This window comes from Alligator mississippiensis, chromosome 14, assembly GCF_030867095.1.
Source record: "Alligator mississippiensis isolate rAllMis1 chromosome 14, rAllMis1, whole genome shotgun sequence".
Classification (NCBI taxonomy): domain Eukaryota; kingdom Metazoa; phylum Chordata; order Crocodylia; family Alligatoridae; genus Alligator; species Alligator mississippiensis.
The window spans coordinates 1,960,508-1,982,202 of record NC_081837.1 but is presented as its reverse complement, the minus strand read 5'-3'; the positions used below and the strand labels follow the sequence as shown (position 1 = coordinate 1,982,202).

The following is a 21,695-nucleotide window of genomic DNA, read 5'->3' as shown; positions in this document are numbered from 1 at the left end:
GTCTTGCTGTAGAGAGCTTCCCCAAAACAGGGAATTCTGTGAATGAACTCCCCGTGGCACCCACGTTAGTACGTAAGCCCGAATATTAGCAGGATTTATGCTCAAACGGGACTTAGGCAGGAGAGGGGGGGGAAAACGAGGAAAAAAAAAAATCAATGGAGGTACTGTTCTCCCCGCACCAGATGACAGAGGCTAGCAGGACGAACCACAGGGTAGCACGGCAGTAAAGACACGGTATTGTCCTTTTTCTGAACATGCAGCATAGACATTTCTCCGCTCGAGGTGAATGACCTGCCTCGAGCCCCCCCCACATCGCGTAAAACCTGCCAGCGCCGAAGCACCAGGCTGCAGCCAGGACAATGGGGGTAAGACCCGCTCACAAAAGGATCCTTTTGAATTTCTAAAGGCCTGGAAAAGCTGAGGCCTCGGGCCACAAACAATGCGGAGGCAGCAGCCCCTGACAACTTGTACGTCCAGAGATAAGCTTTACAACTTTTTAGCTGCATCATGCAGGCGACGTGGAACAATATCTGTCAGGTATGAAAGGTCCCTCCCGGTAATCTCTTCCTTCCAGGGAGCAAAATCAAAAAAAAAATCCTCCCTAAAATCTCAAGTATGCACCAATCATCCTAGCGGCAAGGTAAATGCCGGCAATGGGCATCCGGAGACCATGCCAAGACACCGACCGGCATTGTCCCTGACAGCAGCCTCTCCCTTCGGCGCACTAGGGCAGGACAGCTAACCGTCCAGGGGACAATTTACACGCGTGCAGCAAGCATGCAGAGAGAGATGCAGAAAAACAACCGCATGCAGTATACGGGTCATCCGGACAGCCTCCCCGGGGTGCACAGACCTTGCTCCTGCTCCTCGGGCCTCGCAGGCTGGTTGCCCATCTTCAGCGAACTCCGCCGGCTCCGCTCTAGGATCCCCACGCCCTGCTCCCGCTCCGCATCGGAGGCAGACCTTCCCCCTGTCTGCCTTTCAACCTTTCTGCTCTAGTCAACTTAAAAGGAAAAGTCGGCTCCTTCCTAGTTCCTGGCACCAGGAACACAGCCTGCTGCTCATGCTAAGGCAGCTGTGGCTAACCCTCCTACCTCATTACAATATTATGCGCTGAAGGCCGTCCTGTGCGCTTAATTAGCCGCCTGCATGCTGGAATAAAAGAAGGGGGGTGTGGACAGGGAGAAGGGAAAGAAAGAATGACTCAACATGCGACGCAAGCCGCACAGAGGCGGCCAGGCAAACTGCAGGCAACGACTGCATAAAACCGGCAAGAAACCCCAAACCGCTCTCACGCATTCGCTCCAGCGGGGCCAGAAGGCCTCACCAAGCCCATCCTATTAACATGCACCAGATGCAGAGAGGTCCTGCCCTGGAGGACTGAGGAATGAAATCCGATCGAGAAAAAGAAACGAATCGCACGCTGTCCTAGCGAGCTCCCTGCCCAGAGAGCAGGCTGCGGTGCTGAGCGTGCGGGGATGCAGAAGAACAGAAGCACGTGCTTGAGTGCTCTGCTCAATAGCGATGAACTTGGGCTGAATTGCTGAACTGGGAGGTAGAAGCTGCATTTCCAGAAGGGCGGGCTCAACGGTAGATTTTGTTGGAATTGCTTTAAAATGCAGACGCTTACGTGTGAGCTGGACGCCGAAACCTTAGGAAAATCCTGCTCTTTGCATCGGTTCGCTCTAATGCCCTCCGGACCTAATCTGATGCTCCTGAGTGGGCGCGTCTACACGAGACACTAAATGCGCAGGAGCCTCATTCTACTGCGCATTAGCGTGGCAGGCAAAAACCACGTTACTGTATAGTAGAATGAGTCTACTGCGCATTAGCGTCACCTAAAAACGTGCGCCGGCGTTGTAGCGCCGATTACAGCGCATTAAGTTAGTACGTGTTACAAGCACTCAACTTAATGTCCCGCAATTACGGTGCATTAATGAACGTGTAAACACACCCACTGTTCCCAAAATCTCAATGGGCCACACTGGCTGCACTGAAGCCCATGGAAAGGGCAAAGCAGTTCCCAATTTGTCTCCTGCCCAGCAGGAATTGGGAAGAATCGGTACGTGGCAGGGGCCGATACCTGCTGCTTCAGAGGAAGACAAAACGCACCCCTAAAGCGCCTTGTGAAGGGAGCAGCAGCGGTGTATCTGCAATGAGGATTTTCACCTGGCACAGGGGTCCTTTTCCACTCCAGCATGGGGATTTCTGTTTTTTTAGAAACAAACCTGAATTCAGCAGAAGTTTTAAAAATGAATGAAGGAAATCTTTAAAAAAGCCCACGAATTCTAGCGTGCTGCCTGGTGTCCAACGTAGTCTGAAAACAACCTGGAAATTCAGAATTCAACCCGCCACTCCATCCAGCCCCTAGATTTGGGAGCCTGGGCACTGCACAATAAGACAGGGCTAAATTGCCTCCAATATCTCACCCGAGAGGGGCAAGTTACGTGCCAGTCCTAACCCTGACCGTCTTTGCTTTGTCAGTTGACGTTAAAATCCTCAAGGCTGTTTGGTGCAGCTGTTTGCATGGAGTTGGACCCTGTTCAATGAAACTCCCTTTTCCCTTCATCTCCCACTCCACATGATAAGCAGCCTTGATTAATGAATAAGTTCTGTAAAAAGAGCCCATCTGTGGTGATCCAAGGTCTATCTGCAGTGATTTATAATGACAAAACCTAAACAGCAAGTTCAGGTCACTCAGGGCTCATGCAAGCCAACCGTCTGTGGAAGCCAGGAGGAGATAAGTGCAGGTGATATCTCTGGGGATCCTGCTTGATATCTTCCAGATAGCAACAAAAGCATGATGTCAGATTCTGTCCCGAAATGGGCCGTTTTTAGTGTGATGGTCATGTTTAAATTGGTATCACCAGACTAAATACTAAACTGCAGTTTAATACAGTTGCACCAATGAACTGCTGCTGGTTTGGAAAGGGAGGAAATTCTGCTGGGACCTGAAGAAACCCAGCATAGAAAGGGAGACTATTTGTACTAGAAACCGTCCGTCAACACGCAGGGCTGGTGCTCTGCAAGATTTCGCTCGCAGCTCTGCGCACGGACCTCATTGATGACTTGCGGCATCTCACGTTAGCCCTGTCCTGAATCTTGACACAGTTCCTGCCACATCTCAATCCTAAAGGAAAGGGCACCCTTGCAATTCATTCATTGGGAATGAATGAATGAATGAATGAATGAATGAATGAATGAACGAACGAACGAACGTTGTGAACGTCGTCTGGTTTAGAACTTGCACGCAAGACAGCCTTAAAAAGGCATTATATCAATGCACCGCTTACTGCCCGCAAAAACAAAGTGCATCATGCAGGTCTTCGCAATATCGGGCTCCATTGAGCCCATGCTGTACCTTCCCGTACAGGCAGAACGGCCACTACGAAGTGCTCAGCTAATCGACTAACGCCACAAGCAGCCTCCAGATCCTCTACCAGTACAACTGGGTTTGACCTCCTACTATCATAGAAGATTTCCAGGCTGAATTCCTGATCCAGGCTCCTCCTGCGTTCAGCCCCCTGCATCTCCAGGCTGACAACACCCAAATTATGCTCGCCGCCTTCTCATTTTTGCACGTGTGAATTTTCTGGTAGCGAGAGGCACTGGATTGCCAGGATGGTGAAGTCCCCACGAGGCAGAGAAAAGGATGTGGACAGCACTATGGCCCCACTCCCACCACTGTACTGGTCTCCTGGACCCAGAGATTCTCACGTAGGATATCAGTTTAAAGGTATAATGTGACCTCCTGGATATTGGGAGCTAAACGGAGTCCCCCCATCTCTCTCTGCCCAGGGTTTTCCATGAAGTCAGTGGGTGTTGCAGTGCGACAACTTCCGCTCGTCCCCTCCGCACCTCGCTACTGGCCTCTTAGTCACCAAGCCCCCTTCCATCTTCCTGATTTTATTCTGGACTTTGGAAACACTACGCAAGGTCTTACACCACACGCTTACAACCTCCAGAGCCCAGGTCGAGGTTGGCTTTGTTCTTCCTTTCCTAGGTAATGTGTATTTTGTTACATCCATGGTCCAGCAAGGGGGACATCGGACAGTAGATTTTGGGACCCCAATACAAACCTCTTCCTTGGGTGCCTGCTTAGAAGCCATACCTCTTCCTATTTAAATGTAATTATTTTAATATAACATTTTGCCATTTGATTCCTACTGTGGGAGAGCTTTGTCTCGGAGTAGCACTCAACTCCCACGGCAAAGGACCTATAGTCACGGCCTTATGGTGTCCTGGGATACACTTGTAAAAAAATACTGTCTATATAAATACGTACTCTGAACTGCCGCAAGTCGTTACGAGTACCCCTATTCATCTGTTTCTTTCCACGTATTTTTGCTCAAACACCGGTGCACACAGACCAGGATCAATAACCGCCAACCACCACCGGCAGCATCATAAACAGCCCTCGTCCACAAACATCCACACAGCAAAAACAGAAAAAAACCCCTCATCTCCACTTCCATCGAAGCTCGTTAGTTTGCCCTGCAAGCCCACAACCTCCGTATTTATCAGAATTGAGGCAACATGGGGAAGGCCTCTTTCAGACAGGGGGTAGGTGGATCCCACGCCACCTGGGATTTTCTTGGCATCTGTAACACCTTAAAAATCACCTGGAAGCTGATACAGAACCAGTGCAAATCCAAAGAGGAGGTGGGGGGAAAAAAATCACTAGGCAAATGGGATGCAAGGATGTCAGTGAAGTAAGGTGACAGACCCTGGCCTTCTGTATGTCACCTCTTCAGGCCAATGCCTCGTCTTTCTCTGAGTAAAAGAATCACCCATGCTTTTGGGCTTACAGCAAAGCCCTGCTTGATACCAAAATGCAAGGCTATTTTTTGCAGGGGAGAGGAGGATTATAAACTCAGCACTGAAAATCCAGTACAAGGGAAATGGGCTTGGAGGGCGAGAGAAAACCTCAGTTTAAAAAAACCCAGGGGAGACCCTGATGCAAGCAAAATGAGAGAAAGAGAGACATGCAACGTGCATAGGCACATGGCTCCGAAGCACAGAGGTGAGCTTTCTCCCATTGCTCGTTCTAAATACGGGGCTGAAATTCATGCCTTTACCAGTCACAAACTGACTGGCTTATTGTTTCGGCACTCACGCTCGGCCTAAACCAGTAGCTTTTGCAATGGTTTGAAACTGGGATGCTGAAGCAGGCTTTGCTTGTGGCAGAGGTCGTCGCAGTCCAACCGCTGGAGCACGTACAAGCCCTGCCGCAGGAAATAGCAGCCACGCTAGCCCAAGCAGCGCAGGGAATAGCTACGGTGTGCTGGGGTCCCATGCACGCTACGTTGGGACACGTACACGGTACGGGGCTGAATTCTTTCTGACTAGTGGTGAAATACAACACTTCCAAGACAAGGAGACCTTACTTTCTTGTAGACTATGTGACGACTTCTGGTTTTCTTCAAGAGGAAATAATATTGACCACGGGGAATGCATTAGTCGACACACAGCCTCCTGGATCAATAAATCCTGACGCTGAGCAGTTCAAACTTCGCCATCTGCTTCTTGCGCTGTAACATTAGCCATGTTGACTATGAAAGCAGCCGTGGACGAACGTCCCGTGGAGCAGAGCGCAGCGCTGCACGCAGCTGGCAGCGCTTGCAAAAAGCAAATCACCGAGTCGGAGCAGACACACCTGAAATCTAACTTTCTAGCAGGGTCATGACAGGAAATGACTTGTTAACTTGACAACAGCAAGACAAACAGCAGTAGCCCAAGGCCCCAGGGAAAAGGAAGTTGCAGGCTGTTAGATACAGCCACCCTGAGCAGAAGTCATGGAGACAGGGATGCCATTTGTGGGTGTACCCGTCAAACTAGAGTTAGAAACAAATAGAAAACAAAAAGAAGGGGGGGGGGGGGGTAACTTCCAGCCTGATGTGCAGACAGCAAACTTGCAACTTCTCCAGTGAAGAGATGCAGCAACATGACAGGGTTAACAGGATGCTTCTAAAAATGTTACCTAACTTTCCCCTGTAGTTACATAAGCAGAATAAAAAACCCCAATGAACATCACCAATCATGTCATCCTTGTGAAATTATGTATTGAAGAGAGAGCCTGAATTCCTTCCAGCAGCAAGAAAGAATGAATGCATCCTCCCCACAGTCCCGCGGCCCATCCGTCTCTCATTGACAGGCATGGCACTGCCAAGGGGAAAAATATTTTTTGTGGGTGAAGAACAGGTTAGGAGGTGAAACACTTTTTTCAACTCATCACCGATGTAGGACCTTGCTCTCCGCACATTTCTATTCCTCTAGCCATGGGTTATATTGGAAAATATCATTTGCAAGGAGCTAACAATAATCAACATGAGTACAGCTTGTAAAAGCTCAGGCAGAAGCCACAGAAGAGAAAAATACCACAACACCCACCTTAGGCCAGGTCCACGTGGACAGATGTCCAGATCACAAACTCATCACAGCTGTCACAAATTCAGAGGTGGTCTCTGCAGTGGGGGCAAGGGCTGAGATTTCACTTGTCAGGGACTGGCCTTTCTGGAGGGGGTTCAAGTGCCATGACCGGGTCCCATGAGAGGGTTTTGAAAACCAGCATTAAGGTGGTGCCCAATCTACAGATCAGCATTAGCTTCCAGGGCTTTTCAAGACTTTGTATTAAAAGTCTCATCTGTAATATGCACAATAGCGTGTCCCAGAGACGTGAGGAATTCGTTAGCAGCAAAAATCTCAATGGGCCACACTGTCTGCACTGAAACCCATGGAAAGGGCAAAGCTGTATTTTCCACTGGGTTCAAAACAAATCTCTGCAGTCAGGGCACTTGGGAGGGTCATGCCCAAGATCACAGGACCAAACCACAGCCTTCCGAAAACTCATCCGAGAAGCTGCAACTCTCCTTCTTCCTTCACCAAGTATAAGATCCAATCTGAGCCAAAAGTAGCTGGAAACTGGAGGAGAAAAGCTAGAAGCAGTACCAAGTGCCTTCTTGAGTGTACACGTGTTAAACAAGACCAACACTGCCTTCTTTCCTCTCTCTCCTTCCCAAACTTGGAGTGCAAACACAATGGCCAGCTGCCAAGCCATCCTGGTTGTGATGCATTTAAACCTAGAGGGGATCAGTGTTAAGGATCCTTTCTTTTCAAACCAGCTGAGAATTAACCTAATGCAGGTATTCATGTCGACTCTGCTGCAAGTGATTGCAGAATAACCAGAAAGAAACCAAGGGATTTGCAGTACTCCAGGCGGACGATAGCATGCTCCCCTTCTGTTTAGACAGTGGCCTTAAGCTGAGTTTCTCCAACCTTCGCTGACATGTTTACAGCTGTAATGTATCTCCCCAAAATGTGTTCGCTTGAGCCAATTAAGTGTCAACATATTTAGTCAGTCAAGTCATTAAGGTCATTAAAGTTTAGCATTGCAGCATCCGCACCACACACTTGCATCTTCTCAAATGGCTCAGATCCCAGCGGGCAGACTTGTGCCAGCAAAGTGATGGTTTGGGCAATATGCAGGCGGGGGAGAGAGTGGCATTCATTACATGAGCTGCTTGATTAATAAGTCACAGGCAAAGTATTAAAACTTTAGCATAAACACATTAGGGCACATCTGAGGAGCTCAGACGTCATGCTCAGGCAGGGCAGCAACAGCGTGAGAAGGGACACATCCCAGGAAACAAGGCTCCTGCTTGAGGAGTTGGCTGCAGCCAGGTGTAAGGTGCTTTCTGAAGGGACTGTGTGCCGTTTATCCACAGCAGTTGGTTATCAGAGGTCCTGGCCGAGCCACTGCATTGCATTGCCCCCTAGTCACTGGGGAGCTTGAAAAAAGGAGTGTAGCACAGAGCAACGCTCTAGGTAAGTCAGTCATCCTTTCCCTGCCGCCTCTGGGGGTAAAGAAAGGGTCCAGCAGTAAATCCTTTGGGCTTAGGAAAGCCAGGCAATAAGATCCTAAAAAGTAAAGTAGAGAGCTTTGTTTCAGGAAGGCAAAGCCTCTGTTTGTGCGCCAAGGTGAGAAGGGGCCCCCTGGAAGACTTGACCCTTTTCCCAGTTAGTTCAAAGTATCCTACCAGGTAACCCGCTTCTCAAGAGGCAGTAAGATCTCTGTAGGACACGAACATTAAACAGCTCAGTTCCACTGAATCCCAAAAGCCAGAGTCCTCCATAGGTAACAGTAAGAACGGCAAGGAAGACGAGCACCGGCAATTCACGATTTCAGCCTGTGGCAATGCATACAAATAACTCCAGGTATTAATTTTGTTTAATACGTGCATTAGTGCTGAAAATACAAGTTTGAATATTCATGCTGGCACTAGGAGAATAGCATCACGGACAAGGACAAGAGAATGGTGGCAGGAAGGGGACTCGAAAGGAAAATGCCAAATTTCAGCCCTTCTCTGCTAAAGTGCATGGATGACAGCGAGCGTTGTAAGCACAGTTTGCTACCCCTGTAAAACTGAAGGAATTATTCCTTTATCTCCTTTTATGGGTGAAATCTGTAAGGCTGTGTACTGAAATAAAGACACCCGGTCTCCATTTATAGGTTGCTGGCAATGTTTTTCAAAAGGAGTACTTAAAAGTTAGACACCTGCACAATGCCCAGGCCCTCATCTTCTGAAACATCTGGCCTTTGCAATTAAATCAAATCATGCCTAGGGAATGAGAGGTGAAAAGAAAAGATGTTATTTAAAATAATCTGGGGGCACTTCAGGGTTAACCTTCATATTTGAATCAATGTGCACGTTTCCAATACGTACAGATGTGCATATATTCATTAAACACAGGCCGGTGACTAGCGTAGAGCTGTGGATGCATGCATGTACTTGTATTTGCACAGGGGTACATGTTTTCCAAATGGTTGACTTTGGAAAGGATCCCCTTTTGCCAAGGGGATTCTGTTTTTATATTTTCTTTCCAGAGCTATATTCTCTTTTTTGCTAGAAAAATTGCAATAGTGGCTCCTGCCATGCAGAAGGCAGTAGACTCCAGCTAGCTTTCCAAAGGCAGCGCTCCAGCATATTTTTTGTCCCCTGGAAATCCCTGCTAAAATTAGTCATTTGGTTTCTAGCGAGAGCTTGCTATGGATCAGCACATATCGTCCTCATTAGTGTCTCTCTCACTAGTCCCAGTCTATCTTTTACAGGAAAAATGAGGCAGGAGCTTGACTGAGTCCAAGGTGCAGCATCCTGCGGCAAACCCCCAACAGTGCTTTGATGTGACAGATCACAAGAAACAGACACCGTCAAACTTGATGTATGGTGGGTTCAAAGGGCCCCGAGCTTGACTAAGACCTGTCCTTCAAAAGGGATCACCTTCCGTTTTTCAGCTCTAATTGGGGCCCATTAGCATTTTATGAAAAAATTAAATTGGCAATTAGATCCGTCAAGGAGTTTTTAAAGCCCTGTATTACAGCTCTTTCTTTGAGCCTTTCACCACCGAGAAGCTAATGTGGACCAGAAGCCTTCACACTAGCACAAGCGGTCACTCCAGATCAGGAAACGCCGCGCTCTGGGCGAGAGCGGGAGAAAAAAAGCAGCACCGGTCAAAAAAGGCCACGTAAAAGCGCCAGCAGAAATCCCGGGATGACAAGTCTACATAAGCACGAAGCTCCGGGGCCCTTCAATCAAGAGTACTTGCGACTCTGAAGGTGAAGAGATGCCTTGTAGGATTAACATAGGAAATGTGACAACATGACAACCAACGCTCCGATTCCTCTCCCGAACCAGCCCCGAGTGAACCCTTCTGGTCCGAGTTTCAGCGGGGAGGCGACGCACGTCAAACCCACTGTCCGCTCCCACAAGCAAGAAAAGAGATCTGAATGCCATCAGATGCACTGATGAGATCTGAACGCCATCGGTCCCAACGTGGAAAAGCCATGAAACTCGTTACACACCAGGCCTTGCTTGGGCTGCCGTTTCTATACACGCGGTGTGCTGAAAGCCAGGAAAAGGAGCCCAAACCGAAGAGCCACGTGGGATGGAAGCAGAAAGCCTGCTTCCAAAGAGCTCTACCTGATGTATATACGTATCAATCACCTCTTAATGGACTGGGATCACTTAAACATAATTTATTAGGCAACTTCATTTACTGCGCTGACAATGCTTCATTCTGCTGTTAGCGCTTCTGCCCAAGCAACCCGCAGGTTGGATTCATTTTAGGAGGATGCTGGACATGTGGAGGATAATTTAAACCTTTAATTTCCTTAGGGCTTGCCTTCTGAATGCTTACACACTGGTGCTGTCTCCGACCATTACAGTTAATCAACTCAGCAGTCACGCGGGCACGGACAATAATGCGCTTGTCCTGGCGCTTGGCTGCGAAAGAGTGCCCGTTATTGTTTCCTCTATTTAAGAATAAACACAAATAGCCAAAAGGCTTTTGATCCGAGTGCAAGGGCCCTGCTGATTGTAACTCCTGGTATAATGCCTCAGCGGGGGTGAAAAGACTTGCTCAGAAAGCTGGCGTGAAGTGTTTGGAATAAAGACGAACCAGATGGATTTGGCCCCATACAGGTACCTTCTACTCTATGGCAGCGAGACAGAAAGGAGAGAGAAATCTTTGGCCTTTGTTATAACCTTTACTGAGCTTCAATATTCATATTAATTGTTTCCAGGCATAAACCGTTCCTGTATATTAGGAAATCAAAACACGGCTGCCAGCATGGCGGAGAAAAGCAGGCAAATCGAAGAGCTCTATACATGTGCAGGCTCCACCATGAATAAGCAAATGAGCCAGCACCGCAGCTTAGGAAAATAAATAACCCTTCCCTGCTATTTCCATTATGAGGCTCATTGACACTACCGAGCCTGACAGAGCTTGATAAAAATGAATGTCTCCCAGATGTGTTCGCTGCTGGTGGATGCTCTGACGGTGGCTGGCTCAGCTTGGCACGTGCCCCCAGCCCAGTCCAGTCGCACCCCTAGTCTACTTCGGCTTCTTCCATTCAGCACAAAAATCACAAATTTGTGCCTGATGAGAGCCTGAGTGGGTAAAACAGCCAGGCAATAGCTGTTGATGCTAGAATAACAGTAGGGAAGAATGTGAGATGGATTCAACTAAACGGCCCTTAGGCAAACTACAAGGAGAATCCAGAACGTTTCTGACTTGGGATTTTGCAGGAAGCTACGGGAAACGGAGACCCCGGTTTTCCACCAACTTGCTGCAGTGTTTCCCCCCACATCTATCCCTCAGCTCCTCCATTTGTACAGTGATGGTCCTCCAAGGTAGCAAACAGCCCCGAGTGCAAAGTGCTAATTCCTCGGGGGCGGGGGACAGGGGACATTACAAGCGATTAGCGGGTTCCACTTGTAAACCTATAATCACCACGATCTGAGGAATGCAGACCTTCCTGCGCATCACCCACCCAGGGGCAGAGGGGTCTGCAAATCCAACATCTCCCCATACCTGTATGCCTCCATGCGCTAAACCAGCGTATGGGCTTGCATTCATAGGGTCGATAGTTTCACAGATGGATTCATAGGGTCAATAGTTTCATAGATGCAAACGATAAGCGCTTCCAAAGACCACCACCCTTCCCCCATCTGCCTCGTTTTGCTTTTCCTCCAGCCCCTTTTGGGACAAGGCAACACTTTGAGTAACAGCTGCAACAGCTTTAGAAATCTGGCTTTTATGTAAGATTGCTTCTCCGCTTCAGGGCACGACACAGCGAGACACTGCACCAGGAACCCACGGCAGCTCTCCTTAGGAGCGTCATTGCGTCCTACGCGTGCATTCGACACGGCCAGGCATCACAAGGCACGAATTCCAGCTCTGCATCTATCTCCAGTCCTGTTGATTCGCCCCCTCTTCCCAGTGATGGAGAGGCAGGGGGGCTGGACCCATCCTTCTGTGATTTACTGCACCAGCTCCTAATGAGGCAGACAGGGGAGCCTGTGTCAGCATAAAAAGGCAGGAGAGTGGCTTGAACTCCACCAGCCGACACGCCATAGGCCATGTTTGTACAGACAGACCTGGTGTCAATTATTTATTATCTGTGACGCTGGGAACGCACACTCCTGCTCGAGGTCACCAACACACATGTGGGAGGGTTCCCCCCAAGGGAGCATGCAACCTCAGCAGTTCTGGTTTCTGTAACTTGGCTTCTTTTCCTTTCTGTCGGAGATGTGCTGTTACAGATCCACCGCTGTGCCTCGTCTGCTTTCACAGAGCGCCCTTCAGCTAAAACTGCTGTAGAGCCAAATCGTCCCATCGCAGACTTAAAAAAAACCCCAAAAAGCAAAATTAATGGTTATAAGCAAAGGAGATAAAAAGTTCCAACTCCAGCTGAGGTTTCAAAGAAAGGAGAAGGATGATGAAGCAGGGAGATGCCAAGGCAAGAGAGGCAGACAAAGGCTCTAAATGAGGCTCGGTTTAAAAAAAACCAGAAATGGTCAAACTGGAGCCGGAAATGAAGGAGCCAGAGGAGTTTGGTGAGCATGCGGGCAACAGGCTCTTCCGCTGTTTGTGCGAGCAGGTGGGTGTCCGCATTCCCCACGGAAACACGCTCCCCACGGTTCTCCGGTCGGGGCTACAGCTTAGCTTGCCCGCTGCCCAAGCCCCCTTAGCAATACCTTCTTCAGAAGCGTTGCAGCAACTATGCCCAGACCTTAACTCCTCTTTCTATTGAGGTTATCTTAGGCTACAAAGAGATGCTGTTTTTGTGCTGGGATGTGTTGTCCCAGGATGTATCCTGGCTCTGCTGATCCATTTGATTGGCATGTGCAGATGTCATCCGGGGCCTGCAGGACTGGTCCCCTGCTGCTCCAGGGGCCCCGAGTGCCTGACCCCAACCCGAGGAACTCCCCATGGGACTCAGCTCCATGCTTGCAGTTGCAAACCCAGGGTTGGAGCCAGGCAACATGAAATGCTGGGTTGGGGCCCACCCTGGCAATCCCCTGCAGGGGATTTGTGCCCAAATGTATAGACGTTCGCCATGATAAAGCAGCAAAAGCTGCTAGTAGGAATTGTTGTACAGCAACAAGGGGAAAGGACGTCTGTATGCTCATGTTTTGTCCTGCCATAAGTTTTATGGTGGGACAAGGATGATGCGTCTCTGCCCTCCCACACTTGAGAGGTTCCCAGAGACCATCATGATCTTTGTGCCTTCCAATCTTAACCTGTCTATAGATGATAATGCACTGGATTACAATATCCCCCTTGGTATCCATCCTTAAATGTGACCTCATAACAAGGGTGCTCTGCTTTATAACCTCTCTCTCACTTTTTGCCAGCTACAAATACACCCAGTCCCATCCAAGGCCTTCCAACGCCCAACGCCACTGAGCAAACATCGTCAAGATACAGCCAGAAATAGAGTGAATCGTAACGCCAAGTCCTGGACAGAGTTCCAGAATCGAACTATTTACATGATAAAGAGTTCAGGCCCATTGCATGTGCATATATGCACAGGCAGAATCTGTGCAGCACCTAACGCTATCCCCTCTAGATCAGTGGTTTTCAACCTTTTTTCATTTGTGGACCCCTAAAAAAATTTGAATGGAGGTATGAACTCCTTTGGAAATTTCACACGTTGGTATTCATCCCCCATCCACAGCAGCTGGGTAGTCACAGGGGTGCGGACACTTCAGGACACATCCTGCGTTTTTATATCTGACATCTATATTCCTTTTGGGGACCCGGGCAGTGCTCCCAGGGTCCCATGCTACAATATCCGAGTGTGTTTGCTTCCCACTCTCACTAAGCGCCCCAAGATCTTTGTCTGGCATCACGACTCTTTGTTAGCTGACAAATCTCAAACGCCTTTGGATGTGACGTGACAAGCCTCCATTAAATTCTAGTGCTTTGGCTCTGCTTCAGTGAAGAATAGGATCTGTGTTTGGGTTACGGCGAAAAATTTACAGCGTTACATTATGCACCACTCAGCTGAAGGAGGAAAAGAAAATTCCACGAAGTGCTTTAATCCCCGGCTGGTTAGCAACACTGCCTTCCCCACGGCTTGGACGCTGGAGAACCCTGCAGAGGCCGCGATAAAGAGGGAGGTCACGGTCAGATTTAATAAGGTCTCGCATTCCCTCTAAAATGCCACCAGAGAGCAGACAAAAGCGTGTGTTTGCTGAGCTCATCGGGCAAAGCCAGGGTTTGCACAGAGGTATTTGGTATGCACGCGGTGTCGCTGCCTTTGGAAGCTCACATACCGCTAAAGCCAGCGGGAAGGAGGGGGTTAGCACTGAGAAAGCACACGACAAGACATAATGAAGGCTGCGAGGCCACTGCGTGTCAGGGCCTCTCCCTGCCTCGGTTTTCTTCCAAGAAGAGGAGGACAGCAGGGTGTGCGCAGCTGTGAGTGGGAGACGGGACAACCATTCTGCTAAGATGCGGCCTTGAGAAGGACAACTTGAGAATCCCTATTTAATTAATTGCTTTACTCCTCGCCGGGCTTGGAAGTGGTCTTGACCATCCTGCCGCGTGCATCCCAGGTGGGACGGAGAAGGCTTCCCACTTCCTAGGACCCAAATTCTTCTGCTGGGTTTCAACAGCAGCATGGATGAACCGCCTATGCCGGTAGGAACTGAAGATATCAGGAGGGAAATACTTTAGCATCAGCTCCTGCTGCCACCTCGTGGCTCTTCTTCGTACCTCGGCAGCGTGCAAAGTGCACGCGGGTCTCCTACCACCGGACGGAAAACGACAACGCGCACAAAGCCCGAGAATAACAATCCGATTAGCGACACTACCGAGAACTTGCACTGCACTAGCAAAAGTTGTTTCCACCCTTGAATTATATCAGGGAGAGTTATTTTTCATTGTTATTTATCTCGACCAGTACTGAAAAAACACAGCGTGACAAATCCAATAAAACCTTCTGAAAGCAAAGACAACTGTGGATGTTGAACAGGCAAGAGACGCATTGATTTATCAGCAATTTTAAGTGCCTCTTATGCCACAGTTAAGTCATCAACTTTAACATATATTAGGTGAAAATTAATTCAATCCATCAAATAGCTGACATCCTGCATTCAAAGCCAAGACAGGTGTAGTCAATCCAGCAACGAAAGCACAGCAGATGGGGAAAAGAATCACATTTGTACCAAAGAGTGTTCTTTGAACCTTCCCTTCCCTCCTCCCAAAGGCAACGGAGATTGATTTCCCATTTATTTCCCATTTTATTTAAATTCAAATTCAGGAAAATGTATGTTTTCCCAGGAGCAGAAATTCACCACTGTGGGCCTCGTAACCTAAAATCACGAATAGGAAAAGCAAAAAACTCTCCAGACAAAGCTCGTGGAAAATGATACCTTTCCTTCATTCATTCCAGTACTGTCATGGAAAACTGACCCCAAGGGGCCAGTTATTAGTGAGAAGCTTTCTGCAAGGCAGAGAAATGTCTCTTCCTTCATTACCTCCCCTAGCTGCCCGATCAAGAAGATGGTAAGCAGGACCCGATAACAAAGGCCATATATATTGATCTGCCTTCCAATTTATTCCTACCTGTACTGGGCTTCAGCCGGTTCTCAGCAAGTTCAGAAATTGCTCCTGTTGTAATGGTCTTCTTCAGTCTGGAGACCCCAGAGCCTGCTGTTACCCCTGGCTTTGTGAGCATGTCGTCGCTGCTGGCTCTCTTCAGCTGCAAGAAAAACCACCTTGTGAGCAACCAGAAGGAAGCAGTCTCTGCTCTGTTGGTGAAGAAGTTAATGGTACAGAGATGGATGGTGAAAGTGCTGAAACCTTGAGGGATAAAAAGTGCTTTCAGGAAACCCATGGAAACAGGACGTTGGGAACACAGTCAGGAGCCACCGCTGAGCACCCAGAAGAGCGCTCTCCCCACACTCAGGAGGGTTTCCTGCCTTGGCATGTGATGCCCAAACATATTTATTTATGCAGAAAGGGACCTGCAGGTGACAGGGGACCGTAAGCTGGATAGGAGCCAGCAGTGCACCCTTGTTTGCAAGCAGGCGAAGGGCATCCTGGGCTGCATTGGCAGGAGCGCTGCCAGCACATGGAGGGTAGTGATTCTTCCCCATCTATTCTGCACTGGGGAGGCCACATCTGGAGTCCTGCACCCAGTTTTGGGTTCCCCACTACAGAAAGGATGTGGACACATTGGAGAGAGTCCACAGAGGGCAACGAAAATGGTTAGGTGGCTGGGGCACATGATTTCGGAGGAGAGGCCGAGGGAACTGGGCTTATTCAGTCCGGAGAAGGGAAGACTGAGCGGGGCCTTCACCTCCCTGCAGGGGGGCTGCAAAGAGGATGGAGCTGGACTGTCCTCAGTGGGGGCAGATGACAGAAGGAGCAATGGGCTCAAGTTGCAGCAAGGGAGGTTTAGGATGGATATTAGGAAAAACCTCTTGCTAGGAGAGTAGTAAAGCACTGGAACAGGCTACCCAGAGAAGTTGTTGAATCTCCATCTTTAGAAGTTTTTAAGACACTGCTTGACAAAGCCCTGGCCGGGATGATGTAGCTGGGGCTGGTCCTGCTTGGAGCAGGGGTTGGACTAGCTGTGACCCCCTGAGGTCCCTTCCAGCCCTCATTATCTATGATTCTACTTATCTACGGGCCAAGGCCCATGGGTTGAGAAGCAAATGAGATGAATTAACTTTGACTCAACACACCCCACCGGATCCTCATGTATGACACAAAGGATGCTACTGTTCTCCAGCCGCGACCTCGCTCCTCTCCCAGGAAGGTGGAGTGCTTCTAACCGAGAGTGGCTGCCTGTTTATTCCCGTCAACAGAGAATTGCCAAGCTTAGCTTAGCTGCACCAGATCCTGCTTCTCGAGAAACAAATGGCACGCTAGGGACTGAGCAGACCCCCAAACTCAGCATTTAGCCCTGCTGAGGACTGCAGGCTGCTGCACTGAAAGAGCAGAGCAAAGTAACGCGGCTCCCCCAAAGGGAAATGTCATCTGAAAGCTGAAACGTTTGGGCTGTTTAGGCCTTTAGGGGCTTTATTTATTGAACAGCAGTGAGCAAAGCTGGCTGATAACAGCTTGGTGGGCACTGCTGCTAGTGTCCTTGCTCAGCAGGATGGGGCTCAATCAGAAGTGGGAAAATGGAAAAGCGGGATTTGCTCTTGGGGGATGCCGGATGAAATCCATCACAGCAGAGGAAGGCATCGGCTCCCAGGTTTAGAAAAACAAGCTGCAGACATCTCCACATTACTATATACACATCTCATAGCATGCTTGGAGGCTTGCTGTAGTGGTCCAGGAAATGCATGAGAGGCAAGGACGTTTTTTCGGTAAGAAGGGAGGGGGCAATATCGTTTATTGGACCAACACACTTTTGGCACAAAGGTTCCCGAAAACTTATCCACCATTTCTCCCAACAACACAGTTCATCCAGTAAAAGGTATCAGCCAAAGCAATTCTTCACCACTGCAACCCTGCAGAAAGACAAGGCATGTTCCCCCCAAGGTCTGTCTAGAAAGGTATTTGAGTAGAAAGGTGGTTACTGCCCTGGAAATAGAAACTGTGCAGCGGTTACAAGGTCTTCGAGTGAGAGTGGAATAAGGATCTTCTGTTCAGAAGAATGAGCAGAGAAACAGTACCCCAAAATGCTCAAAAATGCAGGAACCACTGATACTAACTTCACGGGCTGACCAGGGAGTGCCTTTTGCAGTTTGATCTTTCCCAGACATTCAGGGGTGGGGGCAGGACAGATGCGAGACCTCAGAACAAGCGATCTAATTCCAAACCTAAAATGGAAGGATGTCTGAGGAGCTGCTCAGACACTCCCGAGTCACATGTTTGAATCAAGTTTTCATACTCAAAGTCCCCCAAAATCTTTTGCAAACCCATGACTAAAGTTCTGATAACACAGTGCCTTTGTAAAGAAAAAAAATGCATGTTGTGCTCAGAAATAGCTCCCCCACGGCCTGGGACTTGACTGTTTGTTGAGATGGGAAATACCAGGCAGGACAATATACTACAGCCGTGGAGCACGCACTTGCACAGCCCATCCAAAATGAGCAAAAAAGGACCTTTGCTGTTATGACGAAAGACTGGCACCATTCAGAGTAGATCATCTCCTCTCCCGGTATCAAACGGCAGTGCACTACGGGGGATGAGTACCATAACTTTCCAGCCACGTGGCAAGATGCCACCCAGAGCTACAAGACCTTAGTCACAAAAACTTACGGGATATTCAAAGAACTACCTTCATATTTTTATTGCCTGAAATTCCCCTAGCCGGCTCCCCACTGGAGGATTATACTCAAAATCCACCGCTCGCTGCCACCACCATAGTTTACTCAATAAACTTTACTGCACCTGAATAAGCAAGAGTGGTAATTATTTTTGCTGGTAAATACAAGTTCATTCTGAAGGCGTATTCAGGAAATTCATGCAACTCAAACCACCCCAAACAGATGCCTCCCAAGGAAAACACTGAAATGATGTTGGTCCAAAGCAAGAAGGAAGAATCCCTCTTGGAATATAGTCATCTGCATTACCCCATTTGTGCCTCTCCGTAGGTCAGGCTTTAATTAGTAACCCTTTAGACACAGAGACCTTTTAAGCATCTTAAAAAGCAAAACTCTGCAGGGTGTCTCTGAAGAGCAGGATTAAGCGGTTTAGTGGGTTCAGAGCTGGAACTCATTTAAGTAAAACCCAATCTCTCTCAACTCTAAATTGTTCCCTTCTTTCATCTCCTCATCTGATTCAGAGTCTGTGGTTTCCTGGACCCTGGAAGCAAACGAGTGTTGATAGCCAAAGCATTGATCTACTGCAGGAAACCAGACATCTGAAGTTCTGCATGATGGCGGGGCTTTTGCCAGCTCATTTTTTAAACTAAAACAGAACAATGTGGCTTTCTGACCTTTAGAAAAGGCTTCATCCAAGTTTTTTTAATAGTGGCTCTTAACACGTTCACCACTTTCCGTGGCAGAAACACACCTCACCACACTGCCTCCCCAGCCTCGTGCTACCAGCTCACTTTGGTTACCTTTTAACTTCCAAATGTTCAATAGCTTACAGATCACAGATGGAGTTAAAGATGGGACACAACATTTTAAAAGGATGCACCATCCACTATATAAGGTGCCACAGCTAGCCTGAACTCCCACCTCCCCACCATTTGCTCAGAAATACCAGCAGTGCCTGAGAAGAATGGTGTTTCAGTGACAAATACAGACTGGCTGGACCCCTAGCCTAAAAATACCCCATTTCTAAGGTACTTGGAGCGTCTGCAAGCCTGTGACACCCCTTGTGTTCAGACTAATCTCTCTCTACACAATATGCACAACAAATGCATCCGGTGCACAGATCAGTCCGGTGGTGCTCCACTTTCAGGTGCGGGGGGCTTCTGCCTGGCCCTGCACTACTTCTTTGCCCATCTTTGTGCACTAGGATTGGGCCCCCATGAACCTGATTCAGCGTGCAGGGACACACTATCTGGCTACGCCGGCACGGTGCTTCCTGGCTAGTACCTTGCTGAGCCGAGATTCAAAAGCGAGCGAAGTGGAGGACTTGGAGGTCTTCATGCCCGAGGAGGCAGCAGGAAGAGGTTTTCCTCGGTCAATCCCGTGGCTCCCTTGCTTTGGCACAGCACTCCAAGGCTTGGCAGCGCTCTTCATGGTCTTTCCAGAGGAACGGTCACTCTGCAGAACACAAGAAAGAAAAGAAAGAGGATATTAATGGTTTCAAAGCATTTGGAAACCAGAGAGCAGTGGAAATACCTGGCATCAATTTAAAGGGCAGAAACGGATATACTTAATTCTCTCCCAGCCCTCATACACAAGATCATACATCCAAACACAGCGCTCTAGAAAGTAGCCTGTGGCCACTCATGGCTTTGATATACATCTGCGACATGCAAAAGAGGCAGGGGGAAAGCTGCATTTTGCTGGGACCTGTAATGGTCTTAGACAATTGTCCAGCCAATATTAAAAAAAGGAGAGAGAAGCTACCAATTAAGCACAGCCCACACATTTCCAAGATGCAAATGCAGCTTTGAATCAGGTGCCATTGTTCTTATTCTTAGAGCGCAGGTTTCAGGTCTGCAAGACGAGCTTTGCTCATCATGCTCAAGTCACACGAGGGCAAAACTATGAATTTGCCCTGGAGTATGGCCCTTTCCCTCCATCTCCACCTCTTCGACAAACCAGTCTTCACCGCATACATTTGGGACCACCCATAAGGGGCCTGGGTCCTGATGACCCAACAAGACGTGTTCACTAGTCTAATATTCCTGTCACCACCAAGTTCCAAGCGTGCAAAAAACTTAGACAGTACCCACGTTTTAAACTGATACCCTAGAATCGGTTCCCAGCTGCCTTCCTTTCTCCTTCAGAGTCAAAACTGCTGGAAGAGAAGGAAATTTATAACTTGCAGATTGTAGATCAGATACTTCAGTGCCGGAGAGACAGAAATAGATTTGATCATGTTCTGAATTCTGAAGTCATTAATAGCCAAGGATTGCCTATTTTAAATGAATCAGCAGCCAATTTCTTAGTTAGCGCCTGGCAGAAAAAGTGCCCACATCATAAAAGCTGCATTTTTATCAGCTCTGGGGAGGACGAGGACTAAATGCACCAGAGGCATTTCTACCTGGAGACCAGACCTCCACTTTAGGGCTGAAACACAGTGGAGAGAGAGTCTGGGGGACATGTGAATTGCTGGGGAGACTTGCAATGTAGCTCTCCTGGGGACGAAGAGATTGTCAATCCAGCCTCCCTCTCTCTTGGATAATCCCTTCGGGTAGCACAAGCAGACGACCCCCATTTCTTTGAAGTGATCATCAGATTCATCGAGAGCAGCAGTAGCCGGTGTTGCTACAGTGATGGAGTGAGGTTTCATAATACCAATGTTACGAAGAGACAAGGCAAAAAAACCCCAAAATCAACTCCTCTGCAGAGGGAAAGTCAAGGCCTGGGTTCAGTCCAGAATTCCCCAGGGATGAGTTCAGGAGGGAAGTCAATCCTTCTGCAGAGCAGAAGCGAATCTCTCTTCCTGGATACAACCAACTACACTGGATATGCCAGCAAGAGCCATTTGCCATTTCCCCCAGCTGCAGGTTAAAAGGCCGGCCTGGCTCTCTAAGCAGATCCATACACCCCTGACTTGTCACCATCCATCCCCTTTCGCTGGGGACGCTGGGGTGATGGGGAGCAGATGGCTCTGATGCAAGCAGATTGCTTTGTGTCTGCACACAGGTGCCCAGAAACCACAGGATACCAAGCTAATCTCATCAGGAAGCGATGGCTGTTAAGCATCTACTGAATTTTATCACAGAAGAGTCGAAACCAGGACGCTCGTGGTCTTAGGAAATTTAAAGAGATGAGTCAAACGAAGCCTCCTCCTGACTCAGGCAGCAGGAGCCATGATGAGAAGGGCTCAGTCTCTCTGCCTCACACTTCAATTTGTGCATTATTTTGGTGCTGTGTTCTTGTTAATGAAGGTGGATTCCCGGGAGACCATCTATTCAGGGCTTAATTGCATTCAGTGCCCACACACCTTCCAGGTGTCACGGATGTACTATTTAAAGGCATTTTCCATTGCACACAAGTGTGAGAGAACTTCACGCTCCCTTTTGCTGCTGTTTCAGGGCAAGCAAGCAGCAATTCTCCTATTCAGCCATAGAGGATCTTGACTTTTTCTTGGACCACAGTGGGGAAAAAAACAATCAATTTATTTTCCCCTGGCTATAACCTGCCAGCTTTTTTCAGTAAGCGTGGTCATCAATTTTATTAAGAGCTCCAATGCATTTGGTAAAAGGGCATGAGCTGATCTCACTGATGTAAAAACAAAACCAAACCAACAAACAACCT

General features: G+C 48.5%; 1 protein-coding gene across 6 annotated transcripts in view; it reads right to left on the bottom strand.

The window, feature by feature from the left end:
• Positions 1-21,695, bottom strand: part of SPECC1 (sperm antigen with calponin homology and coiled-coil domains 1) — a 113,867-nt gene that overhangs the window by 74,521 nt on the left and 17,651 nt on the right. For 5 of the 6 annotated variants that reach the window (XM_019491895.2, XM_059717489.1, XM_019491897.2 and 2 more), the window contains exons 2-3: positions 19,356-19,526; positions 15,415-15,550 (exon numbers count right to left, since the gene is read on the bottom strand). In XM_019491895.2, coding sequence (XP_019347440.1) covers positions 15,415-15,550; positions 19,356-19,502 — 283 coding nt within the window. In that variant the 5' untranslated portion in view covers positions 19,503-19,526. Of the gene's footprint in view, positions 1-853; positions 1,194-15,414; positions 15,551-19,355; positions 19,527-21,695 lie in introns of those variants that run through there. The other variant, XM_019491896.2, reaches the window with a different exon arrangement.